Here is a 12,857-nt window from a genome sequence, read left to right as displayed (position 1 = left end):
CATTGGAAAGCCAGGAGATGGTTTAAAGCTTGGAAGTCACATGACCAGACGTGTGTTTTAGAAAACTTATACTCACTCCCACAGGGTGGACCATAGAAGAGAGGGTGCTAGGAGCGGGAAAAGATGGGCCAGCAGGACTATATTGTGATTTTAAGTGAAAGATGGTGGGGCTTAGATCTGGGCAAGGGTCATGGATAAAAGAGATTGCATACATCGAGGAGTCAAATTCATGGGCCTTCCTGATTGCTTTGCTTTGCTTGCTTGCTTGCTTGCTTGCTTTCAGATTTATTTATTGGGGCACCTGGGTGACTCAGTTAAGTGTCTGCCTTCAGCTCATGTCATGATCCCAGGAGCCAAGGATTGAGCCCTGCATTGGGCTCCCTGGTCAGTGAGGAGTCTGCTTCTCACTCTCCTTCTGCCTCTCCCCATGCTTGTGCTCATGCTCTTTCTCTCTCAAATAAATAAAGAAAATCTTTTTAAAAAAGATGTATTTATTTGAGAGAGAAAGAGGAGAGAGTGAACAGGGGGAGGGGCAGAGAGCTAGGGAGACCCTGCTGAGTGAGGAGCTTGATGAGGTAGGGCTAGATCCCAGGACCCTAAGATCATGACCTGAGCTGAAATCAAGAGTCAGTCACTTAGCCAACTGAGCCACCCAGGCATCCCCTGTCTGCTTTTCTTTACAACTAACACTTAGTGAGCACTTATTACCTGCTGCCTTGTTTAACATACCTTGTCACCTCACACATGTAGAGAAAGGGAGAACAAGGAGTTTCATTTCTAGCTTGAGCAGCTGTGCGGGGACCATGGTGTTTGTCGGGATATGGGGGACATAGGACCATGAGCAGCTTTGGGGAGGATGCTGAGGTCAGTTTGAGTTGAGTAGTGTTCGAGATGTGCATGCAAAATCCACACAGAAATGTCTAGGGAGAGGTTAGAGGTCAATTCTAAAACCCTGCCAAGAGGTCGGGGGTAGAGATGGCAAAATGAGGGTGGACAGCATCTGAGTGGATGGCTGCCAGACGCTAAAGGAGTAGAGGAGGCCACCTGGAGAGTATCCAGTGAGAAGGGATGAACGCCAGGACAGAGCACTGAGGAGAGCATCCCAGTGAAGGACAGAGAATAGAGGATGAGGCACAAAAGGAGACTGAGAACAGGTGGCCAGAGGACTGGGAGGCCCCGGGAGAATGTGCTGTCAAGGAGGATGTGCAGGGCCAGAAGAGGCACAAGAGGAGGCCAGGGAAGGATCATGGTGCATCCCTGGGTTTAATGCTTGTGGCCTTGACAAGAGTGGCCTCTAGTGTGGTGGAGGCATAAACCCAACAGCCAAGATGGCAGAATGAATGTGCTTCCATCCGTCAACTGTGAAATCAGTTCAGACTGCAGATACCAACATTTTGATATAGAATGAAAAAGAATGAAATAGAAGTTGTATGTGTGTATGTGAGGGAGAAGGGGAGGTGGGAGCAAGAGGGAGGCGGAGTATTTTGCTGTGAAATATAAAACACATCTCTTACTGTGGGTCCCAGTCAAACATGCTAAAGGCCCTGGTGGAGGATATGTATCCATGAAGGTCAAATCCTAGGGGACTGTGAATGCCAGACTGGTTTTGAACCTTGCCTTGCAGGCTACTGGGAGACATGGCAGGCTTGTGGGTAAAGATAGCAACTCTGATTTAGCCATAGATGCTCATGACTTGAAGAAGGAAGAAGGACTATTTAGGAAGCTCTTACAGTAGACAGGGAGGAGGGCTTATTGCCTCCTGGGGCCAGCAGAATCGAGCTGAGGGAACAGATGAGGGAAAAGAAAGTGCTTCCTCATTGTAGGCTGACATCCCTGGCCTGTGATACCCTTTGGGAATTTGGAACAGGTAGGAAGCCCATAACCTTAACCTCCTGTCTGGGTTTAAGAAGCTCTGCCCAGCCTCTCTTTGGCCAGTGGATACAGGTGATGGCAAGGTGTGGGAACCAGGAGGCCTCTGTGTGTAACAGTGACTCTTGAGTCACTGAGTCTGTTGGCCATGGAAGTGAAGGAAGGGAAGAGTCCTTACAAGACTTTGGTAACTGCCAAAGTGGAGTTGAGGGCTGGGAGCTGTTAGTGGGGTCACAAACTATAGTAGGGTCATAGCCTCATGAAAGACTGGGAGAAAGTGAGTTGGATTTTAAAAAGAATTCAAGGTCATCAAATCTTCCATCCATCATCCATCAGTCCACCCAGGGAACTGGATCCATGAGTGTGAGGGATGTGCAGGAGTCTGGTCAGGCCTTCCCTGGGGAATTTGGGTGCTGGAGCATCAGGAGTAGTTGGGACAACCAGAGAAGGAAGGATGGGGCTTGGTGTCCAACATTTCAGGGTCCAGGGCTTTTTTTTCCCCCAATCCTGGAGCCTGTCCTGCCTCTCCCCAACTTCTCTTTCTCAAGTACCCCTATTCTAGAGGTTGGGAGCAAAGGTTTATAGTCAGACAACAGTCTTTACTGCTAACTGGCTGACCTTGGGCACCTCTCTGATTCCTCTTCCTTGAGATGGGAATAAAACCAACTTTGTAGGACGATGGTGATGCTACCATGAATGACACATGTACATGGAAAATGTGCTTTAAAGAGAACTGCAAAGATGCTGAGGATGAAGAGCAGCAGGGATATGGGCCTTTCTTCCCCCACAGGTGCTCCTCTCTCTGGCCTCACCCAGGCTCTGCTCCAATGACCTCCCTGACCTCTCTTTTTCTCTGTCTTCCATGTAGAAACACTATGAGTTGTTCTCTACCATAGATGACATTGTGCTGACCATCCTTATCTGTGAGGTTCTCCTCGGCTGGCTAAATGGCTTCTGGATTTTCTGGAAGGTGAGATCCTGGGCCCTCCCTGCCATCGCCCCAACTCCTCCTTAGGGACTGTACCCCACCCCTGTGCTTTTGACCTAACAAGCTGAATGTGTGTGTGTGTGTGTGTGTGTGTGTGAGTGTGGTGTGGAGAGACTGACTGTTCCTGACACGTCTGTGATGCAGCAGAAAATAACTTGCAGCCTCCCTGAGTTCCAGCCCCTGGGTTAGCCTTCCCCTGCTCTGTGATCTTGGGAAAACCTTGATTTCCTTACCTGAGAAATGAGTTTGAGGGTTTTCACCTTAATTTACAGAGTTCAAGAGCAGAAGTCAGCTAACTTTCTGTAAAGGGCCAAATAAATACTTTAAGCTATGTGAGCCATACAGTCTGTGTTACAAACACTCACTTCTGCCGCGGAGCACAAAAACCCTGTGGACAGTGCAGACAAACAGAGCAGGGCTGTGTTCTCAATAAGTAGTACTCATGGACACTGAAATTGGAACTTTATATCATTTTCACTTGTCACAAAATATTGTTTTGAATTTCTCCCTAACCATTAAAAAATATGAAAGCCATTCTCAGCCTGACGGCCTTACAGGGAAAAAAAAAAAAAAAAAAAAAGGTCCCTGGCTAGATTTGGCCCAGAGGCTATAGCTTGCTGACTCAGTTCTGGAGAGTGTCAGCGAACTGTCTGGGTGGGAACAGGTCTTAATGTTACGTTAAATGACACAAAGACTCAAACTTTCTTCCAATAGGACTTCTACAGTCAAATGATTTCTGAAGTCAAGGGATGTATTTTGCCTTTGGGCATGTTTGAGAAGAGGCTTTAAAAAAACCTATCAGGGGCGCCTGGGTGGCTCAGTGGTTGTCTGCCTTTGGCCCAGTGCATGATCCCAGGGTCCTGGGATCGAGCTGCGCATCAGGCTCCCCACAGGGAGCCCACTTCTCCCTCTGCCTATATCTCTGCCTCTCTTTGTGTCTCTCATGAATAAATAAGTAAAATCTTTAAAAAAAAAAAAACTATCAGGGGGGCCTGGGGGCCTCAGTCAGTAGAGCTAGCAACTTTTGATCTCAGGGTTGTGAGTTCAAGCCCCAGGTTGGGTATAGAGACGGCTTAAAAATAAAATCTTAAAAAAAAAGAACTGTTGGGATGCCTGGGTGGCTCAGTGGTTGAGTGTCTGCCTTCAGCTCAGTGCGTGAACCTGGAGTTCTGGGATCAAGTCCCACGTCGGGCTCCCTGCGTGGAGCCTGCTTCTCCCTCTGCCTGTGTCTCTGCCTCTCTCTCTCTCTCTCTCTCTCTCTCTGTCTCTCATGAATAAATAAATAAAATCTTAAAAAAAAAAAAGAACTGTCAAGTATTTATACCTTTCATGAAAAGAAAATATCATCTAAATACCATTACCAGGAGGTGCCTGGGTGGCTCAATCCATTGAGTCTGACTTCGGCTCAGGTCATGGTCTCCCAGGCCTAGGATGGAGCCCCTTGGCTGGCTTCCCACTCAGCGAGGAGTCTGTCCCTCTGCCCCTTCTACTGCTCCTGTTCTCTCTCTCTCTTTCTTTCAGGTAAATAAATAAAATCTTTTAAAAATAAATAAATACCATTACCAGGACAACCATTTAGAATTATAAGCTTTCCAGGGGTTAGAGGTTTCACTCCATAGAACACAGAGCATAGAACCCAGAACATTTCTGAAGTCTGGATGTCTTAAAGACTGCTTTGTGCAAATAACATTTGCAGTGATGTTTATTAACAGAAAAGAATGGGCTGGTGCTATTTACATGTTTCCACACTTAAGAGGAGAGTAGGTGCCATGCTTTTTGTCACCATTTCATTGTACCACTTTACCAGAACTAGCCCCAGGACACAGGCAGACACCTGTTCCCTGAGAGAAAACATCTCCTTCTTCATCTCTTCTTGAGGTTTCTTTTCAGCAGAGTTAGGGAGTCCACATTTTCTTAACAATGTTTTTTAAATTTTTAAAAAAGATTTTGTTTATTCATGAGAGACACACAGAGAGAGGCAGAGACATAGGCAGAGGGAGAAGCAGGCTCCCTGCGGGGAGCCTGATTTGGGACTCAGTCCCAGAACTCTGGGATCACAACCTGAGGCAAAGGCAGATGTTCAACCACTGAGCCACCCAGGTGCCCCTATTTTTTTTTTTATTCTTTTGTTTGTTTGTTTGTTTTAAGTAAGCTCTATTCCCAGTGTGTAGGGCTTGAACTCATGACCCTGAGATCAAGAGTCACATGCTCTACTAAGCCAGCCATGTGCCCCAGGGGGCTTGTACTTTCAAGACTAAGCCCCAGCGTTTCGTTAGCACAAAAGAATTGAAGCAAGACTGAGAATCTTGTGTTCCTCTGAGGCACTCTGCTTATCTCCTAAATCAAGGTTTCTCAATCTTGGCTGGCACTACTGACAAATTTTGGCCTGGGTAATCCTTAGCAGTAGGGGCTGTGGACTGGAGGATGTTCAGAAGCATTCCTAGCCTCTTCCCACTAGATGTCATTAGCACTTTCCTAGTTGTGACAACCAAGAATGTCCTCAGACATTCCCAAATGTCCCCTGAAGGGGAAAACCATCCCTGGGCTGAGCGCTAATGTCCTAAACCCTAACCTTCATCCGGGCCAGGATCCCAGTGCCAAAAGCCAGGGCTTGTTAGAGACTGCTTCTGCTTCCTCCTTCCTCACCCCCCTCCCTTCCTCTAGGTCCTGGTTTACAAAACCTGCTCCCTGTTGAATGGCTCTTGTGGAAGGGGAGGCAAGAGGAGGGAAAGGGGAAATGCAGGAAAGGGAGGAAATTCTGTAAATTAATATCTCAAAATATTACCCAGCCCCATAGGAATCCTCAAAATTTTGTCCCCAGCTCTTCCTTTCTTCTGCCCTGTGGGGTCCCTTCCTCCTCCTCACCCCCACAGCCTATTAATCACTATTTCACCACCTAAATATTTCTCAAATCCTTCAAATTACTGCAGTGGTTCCCTACTGTTTATAGAATCGGGTCCAATTGCTTTATCGTGCTGAAGGCCTTCCGTGATGTGGCTTGCTTACTTCTGCAGCCTTATTATTCTGTGCTCTGCCCTTGATGTACCAACCACCAAACTGCTTGTAGTTGCATTCCCCAACACACACACACACACAGCTGCTGCTTCTTACCTCCATGCTTTTGTCCAAGCTGACCCCTAGCCCAGATAGGGAAAAAGAGAGCTCCCTGACACTTTATTCATTTACTTTATTCCTGCTTACAGCTTAATACTCAGTTTAGATGTCTTCTCTTCCAGGAAGTCCTCCTGTCTCTGCTAGACCAGTTGAGGTGTTGCTATCCCTCCCTGATACTGTGTAATTATCTCTCTCATATGGAGTTTAAATTTACTATCTCTCTTCCTGGAAATAGTCTGTGTGCCCCACAGGGCAGAAATCCTGTTTCTTCACAATCCAGTTCTGGGTTCAGGGTCTGGGCATATAGTAGGAGCTTCATACTGACTGGGGAGGGGGCTGGATCTGTACAGACTTACATCTCCTTTTGGATGTGTAGGCACAGGCATGCTGAATGTGGGATACCAGGAGGGCTTGTGTTCATTGGAATGCCCGATACATTTAAAAACATTTTTTTCCATTAAAAAATAGTTTCCAGGGCACCTGGGTGGCTCAGTGGTTGAGCATCTGCCTTGGGCTCAGGTGGTGATCCTGGGGTTGAGTCCCACATCAGGCTCCCTGCATGGGGCCTGCTTCTCCCTCTGGCCATGTCTCTGCCTCTCTGTGTATGTCTCTCATGAATAAATAAATAATATCTTTTAAAAATAGTTTCCTTTTTGAATATTTAATGCAGGTACAGATTGGTCAAAACTATATTGAAAGGTATGCAGAGAATATTTCCTTCCATTCCTTCTCTTCATCTCTTCCCCTCCCCTTCCCTGTAATCTGTTTATATTCATCATCATTTGTTTATCCTCACAGTGTATTTTGCAATCATAAGCTAATATGTACATGTTTTAACCTTCACTTTCCTGTATCCTCCTCCCCTTGTATTTTGCTTTTGTCACTTAATGGATCCTGGTCACCTTTCTATATCATCAGCACATGGATCCTTCTCATTCTTCTTTTCTGGCTACACAGTGCTCTATGGTTTACCCAACCAGTGTCTCATTGCCAGACACTTGAGTTGTTTTTAACCTTACACAAATGTCATTTTGTATTGGGACCAGAGTTCCCACGAGTCAGATTTTCTGAAGTGGGATCACTGGTTAAAAGGTCAATGTATCCAGGGGCACCCTGGGTGGCTCAGCGGTTTAGCGCTTCCTTCAGCCCAGGACCTGATCCTGGAGACCTGGGATCAAGTCCCACATCGGGCTCCCTGCATGGAGCCTACTTCTCCCTCTGCCTGTGTCTGTGCCTCTCTCTCTCTTTCTCTGTGTCTCTCATGAATAAATAAATACAATCTTAAAAAAAAAAAAAAAAAGGTCAATGCATCCATTGTTTGCTACCTAAATTCCCCTCTTTGGTGGCTCTGCTTGAACTTTTTGTACATGGGAGCTTCCTTTGTCCCCACTCTTTTCTTTATCTTTTTTTTTTTTTTTTTTTTTAAGATTTTATTTATTTGAGTGACCGAGAGAAAGTGCATGTGTGCCCACAAGCAGGAGAGACAGAGAGAGGACCAGATTCACTGCTGAGCAGGGAGCCCTTACATGGGGCTCCATCCCAGGGTCATGGGATTGTGACCCGAGCCAAAGGCAGCCACTTAACTGACTGAGCCACCCAGGCATACCCTCTGTCCCTGCTCCTATATGACTCTGTGCCTTCCTGAACAAAGCACTTGTAAAAATTCTCTGTCTCTCTCCCTCTCTCTCTCATACAGTGAGAGCTAGTTCACTTCTGAATGGGCCACTGAAGCAGTATTCTTTAATGTTTTTCTTAGTATTTATTTGTATTATATTATTGTCGTGTGTGTCACACGAAACCTGAAGCATCCAAACATTCTCCCATCACCTAACTGTAGGGCAAGGCCATTTTCAGCATTGCACTAGCCAAGGTGGGTGCTCAGCTTAGAAACTAGCTGTGTGTATGTGAATGTCCACTGTATGCCTCTGAGATGGCACTTGGCTGTTGATGTGCATATGAGACAGCGAGTGCCTGTGTGTTTTGTGGCACATTTGGGGGGCAGCAGAAGTAAGAGCAGTGAATGGCAGATGACCAGCCCTGCCCTGAGAGGAACATTGACGCTCCTATCCTTGGGATGGTGGGAGGGCAGACCCAGGATGTCCCCAGGGGCTGGGCCTGATAGACCCCACTGGGGCTGGCCCACCCCCCTCCCAGGACGGCTGGAACATCCTCAACTTCCTTATCATCTTTATCTTGCTCCTGGGGTTCTTCATTAATGAACTCAATGTCATCGCTATCACCTATACCCTCAGGTGAGCTGGGAACTCTGGGGTAAAGAGGGGACCAGTAAAAAAAAGGGGGGGGGACCAGTCTGGACCCTGGGAACGAGATGGATGGTGGGGATCATCTCTGCCCATCTGGGCAGGTCAGGGGGCAGTGGGGAGGAGGGTCTCGGAAGGGCTGAGGGGCACCCCTGAGAGGCTGTGACACAGGGCGCTTCGTCTGGTACATGTATGCATGGCGGTGGAGCCTCTGGCCCGGATCATCCGTGTCATCCTGCAGTCGGTGCCTGATATGGCCAATATCATGACCCTCATCCTTTTCTTCATGCTGGTCAGTGCCCTCCCCTATCCCCAGGTGCTCCCCTTCCCCGAACAGGGTCCCTTGGGTCACTGGGGATACGGGGTGTCTGGAGAAGAAGAGAAGCCTATGGGCCTGCATCCCCGTGGTTCCCTTGCTGGCATTCATTTGCATGGCATTTGCATGTTCATTGTCTCCAAGGTCCTTTAGCCATTTTCTTTGGTCTCTTGGACAGGTGTTTTCTGTGTTTGGGGTCACCCTCTTTGGTGCGTTTCTGCCCATGCACTTCCAGAACATGCAGGTTGCCCTGTATACCCTCTTCATCTGCATCACTCAGGATGGTTGGGTGGACATCTACAATGACTTTCAGTAAGTGCCTTAGGGGTGTCTCCCACATCCCCTCCCCCAAGCAGGGCAGGGCAGTGGGGGTAGGGCTCCGGGGCTTGGAAACAGAATGGCCCAGCAGGAGGGGGCTGCCTGGGGCTCCAAACTGGTGAAAAGGAGACCCCTGGGACTGGTCGTGGTCAGCTTGAAGCCTTGTCCCCCTTGAAATTCACCCCTACGAAATCCTAAGGCAGACCTGCTCATGAATATTTTCCCCTGTCAAGCTCAACAACTGTGTAGTTGAGCAAGAAAGCAGATCTGAGGCTTCAGGACAGCCTCCCAGCCCACATTCAAGCCCATTGCCTGGACTCCTGGGAACTTAGAGTCTCATTTCATTCACTTTTAGACTTGCTGCCCAAGGTCATTTTTGGTCACAGATGGTCACCAGATTCTGTTCTTTACTTCTTTTCCATTACATCTAAACCCTATTTGTGTCCAGTCCCCTCCAGGGAATGGGTCCCCAGGACTGATTTCTTTTTATCACTTGTGAGAGTAGAAGCACAGTTGGCAAAGGGCTTTTGTAGGCATTGCCCATTATGATATAGGTAGTAGAAAAATCATAGGGTGTGCAATAAAGGTAGACTGGAGACTGGGCTTTTGAGTCTTTGCTCCATGACACTAGCCATGCAACCTTGGACAAGTTACTTCGTCTCTCTTCCAAGCCTCAGCTTGTTCACCGGCCACTTGGGGATTACAATAATTAACTATGTCTGAGTTGCTATGAGAATCAATAGAGAAAAGCTGTACAAATCTCTTAGCAGAGAGCCTGGCACAGAATATATATATACACATATATATGTGTGTGTTGTGTGTATGGAAAGAGAAAGAGAGAAAGACCTTATTACCTAGGAAAATATTTTAGGGGAGATTCATAATAAAGTGTTAAAAATGGATAAGCTTTTTTCCTATATATCTTCCTTCTGATCCTTCTATAATGAGCTTGAATTACTTTTGATGATAATAAGAAAAACATAGAGTATGGCCAATAGATTAAACTTGATAATGCTGATGTATAAATCCCCACCTTAGAGGGCTGGCTTGAGGCCCATGCCTGTCTCTGGCAGTACAGCAGGTGCTCAGCAAAGAGCAGCTACTTAGACGGTCAGAGCAGGCATTAGATCTGCCCAACAGCAGTGAGGTAGCAGAAGTCCCAGTAGGCCTTGAAATAATGACCCCATTTCATAGATGGGGAAACTGAGACTCAAAAGTCCAGGGAGGTGATGGGGCCCCTGCCTGCCATCTCCAGGATAGAGACAAGAGAGTATGCAATGGAGATTGGGGGCGCCATCTACTTTGCCACCTTCATCACCATCGGTGCCTTCATTGGCATCAACTTATTGGTCGTTGTGGTGACCACGAATCTGGAGCAAATGATGAAGGCAGGAGAGCACGGGAAATTGTGTCAAATAAACTTCAATGAGGTGAGTGGGATGGGGAGGGCAGAAGGGAAGAGAGGGTGAACGTAAGAGTGCTGACTAGAGCACACCCGTGTGTGTGTGTGTGTGTGTGTGTGTGTGTGTGTGTGTGCTCGCACGCACACGTGCACAGGCACGCTTGCACACTCAAGGGCCTGGAGAAAGTCAAGCCTGAGACCTGGGGGCACCATCCCCTACCTTGAGTGCCATCTGAAGGGTGTGGATTTCCTAGATGTCTTGTTTCTGTGGCAACACAAAACTGAGTGGTGAGGTGACCTTAGGGCAGGTAACCAACCTAAGCCTTGATTTCTTCCTCTGTAAAATGGGAATAATAATCATACTTCCCTCATAGGACTATTATGAGAATTACATGGATGAATGAGCAGTAGTTGGCACACATGTAGAATTCATTAAATGTTAGTTACAGGGTTATTCATTCAAGGGTGGAACTTCCAAAAGGTTGGTGGGAGTGGAGGGTGGAGTACTTTCCAAAGTGTCTATAGACTGTGGGCTATGACTTGAGAGTTGGCCAGGCTTTAGAAGTTTGCTGGGTAGGATTTATCAGGAGTGAAACTGGGCGCTAAGTTTTGAAAAGGAGTGAGAATTTTCAGAGGTGGGGGAGGGGCTTATGCATTTGAAGTTGAGCTCCCACAGCAGGGTAGGGGGTGCTAAGATTGGACCCACAGCAGGGTAGGGGGTGCTAAGATTGGAGCTGAGATGAGGGGCTTTAGTACCTTGGTGTCCTAAGAGACTCATCCTCCCCACAAGCCAAGCAGGAAGGAGCTGGGGGAGGGGTGGCAGCTGAGCTGTCTGTCTCCTCCCCATTTCCTTCTTCCCAGAGAGGCAGGGAGGTGGAGGATGGAAGAAACGAGTTGCCACTGGTACACTGTGTGGTCGCCCGTTTGGAGATGTCTGGCCTCCCTCTGGAGCCATTTTCGGGGGGCAACCTATCTAACCTCTCAGAAAACACCTGTGACAACTTTTGTTTGGTGCTCGAGGCAATACAGGAGAACTTGATGCAGTACAAGGAGATTCGAGATGAGCTCAACACGTAGGGCGGGTACTGGGGGTACCCCGAGTCCCGTGAGTCCCGGCTGAGCGGAGCCTCAGATTCTTCTGGCTTCACGCCCTCACCATTTTTATAATGTGGACCCTGGGGCCCAGAGAGGTTTAAATGACTTGCTGGGGGTCCGTGAGTGGAGGAGCGGGAATCCAGATCATCCTGTTCCTTCCATCTCACAGGAGCTCACAGCCTGGCCTGGATCTCCATAGAGTGAAGGGGGAGGGCGAAGCGGGGTGGATGCCAGGGACGAGGTGGGAGGGCAGCCCACTCTTCCGCTCCCCCCCCCCATGCTCCCCCAGCCCTTAGAAAGTACTCACCCCTCCGCCCCCAGGATAGTGGAGGAGGTACGCTCCATCCGCTTCAACCAGGAGCAGGAGGAGGAGCTGATGCACAAGCACTTGTCATTGAACGCGTCGGTGGAGAGCGGGTCCTCCCTGGACATCCGCGACATGACCTGCCAGCAAGACTTGATCACTGCGCTCATCAATAGGGAAAAGGTGCATGCAGCTTCCCCCTCCCACCCAATAAGTGCTCGCCCGGCCCCCTCCCCCAGCCCAGCCTAGCCTCTGCCCCATTAGTCAAACTTTCTGTCTAATCAGAGATCTGATCCCCTGCGTGGCCTCCCACGCACTGCAGCAGCCACCGCTGATCCGGTTAGGTTCCACCCTTTCCTACTCCTCCGAGAGGCTCTGCCCCCACCCATCAGGCTCCTCCCACTGAGTCACTTAAGTCTCTATTGCCCTCAAACCTACCCCTTCTTAGGATGGCTGGAGCCAGCTCAGTTTCTGCCCGGTGGCAGATACCTAGGCCCACGGTGGGCAGGGGATCCCTGGGTTCTCGCTAGAGTGCATCAGAACAGACTCCTCCGGAGGGAGGAAGCTTCTAGGGAGAAAAAGGCACACACCCACAAGACTTAGTTACTTTCTCTGCTTCCCACTGCACCTGACTGAGCTAGAATGATCCAGAGCCTTGTGAATGTCCACAGCCTGGGCTCCCAAGCTGGGAGAGGATACTAGGCAGCTAGAGTCTGATATATGAAGGACTTCCCCGGGGAAGCCTGGTGGGGTAGCTGCTGAAGCTAGTGGAGGGCAGTGAGGGAGTGTGTGCTGTGTGAAGGTAGGGGATTGACAAACCCCTTGGTTTGCAGGTTCAGGAATCCAACCCGAACATACTCCTTAACAAACACAAGACTAGCCGATGAGAGGCAGGATGGGAGCCAAGAGGCCTGAGCACACACACCCAGCCGCTGCATCTTCCTGCATCTCTGCATGACTTGGCACAGCTTGGCCTGAGCCCATCCTCTCCCTTACACCTAGGCAGAGGCCTGGGGCTGTAAAGGGGGTGGCGGCTCCAGGGCTTGTGCCTGTGAGCCCCAGGTCCAGAGGAATTCAGATGGACAAGGATGCTGGAGAAGAGAGGGAGCCCCACAGCAAGGATGAGCACAGAAGGGGTTGCTGGCCAAGGCAGCCAGGATTTGTCCTAAGGGTGGACATCTCTAGCCCCC

At 48.8% G+C, this 12,857-nt stretch overlaps 1 protein-coding gene across 2 annotated transcripts in view; it reads left to right on the top strand.

Moving 5' to 3' along the window:
• The window catches only part of CATSPER4 (cation channel sperm associated 4), a 14,649-nt gene extending 1,792 nt beyond the window's left edge, over positions 1 to 12,857 (top strand). Inside the window, exons 4-11 of one of the 2 annotated variants that reach the window (XM_077899017.1) lie at positions 2,738 to 2,839; positions 8,126 to 8,223; positions 8,404 to 8,524; positions 8,727 to 8,860; positions 10,122 to 10,296; positions 11,130 to 11,341; positions 11,685 to 11,850; positions 12,501 to 12,857. In XM_077899017.1, coding sequence (XP_077755143.1) covers positions 2,738 to 2,839; positions 8,126 to 8,223; positions 8,404 to 8,524; positions 8,727 to 8,860; positions 10,122 to 10,296; positions 11,130 to 11,341; positions 11,685 to 11,850; positions 12,501 to 12,554 — 1,062 coding nt within the window. In that variant the 3' untranslated portion in view covers positions 12,555 to 12,857. Of the gene's footprint in view, positions 1 to 2,737; positions 2,840 to 8,125; positions 8,224 to 8,403; positions 8,525 to 8,726; positions 8,861 to 10,121; positions 10,297 to 11,129; positions 11,351 to 11,684; positions 11,851 to 12,500 lie in introns of those variants that run through there. The other variant, XM_077899018.1, reaches the window with a different exon arrangement.

This window comes from Canis aureus, chromosome 5 (genome assembly GCF_053574225.1).
Source record: "Canis aureus isolate CA01 chromosome 5, VMU_Caureus_v.1.0, whole genome shotgun sequence".
Lineage (NCBI taxonomy): Eukaryota > Metazoa > Chordata > Mammalia > Carnivora > Canidae > Canis > Canis aureus.
Note: the sequence above shows the minus strand (reverse complement) of the source record. Positions and strands in the feature narration are given on the sequence as shown.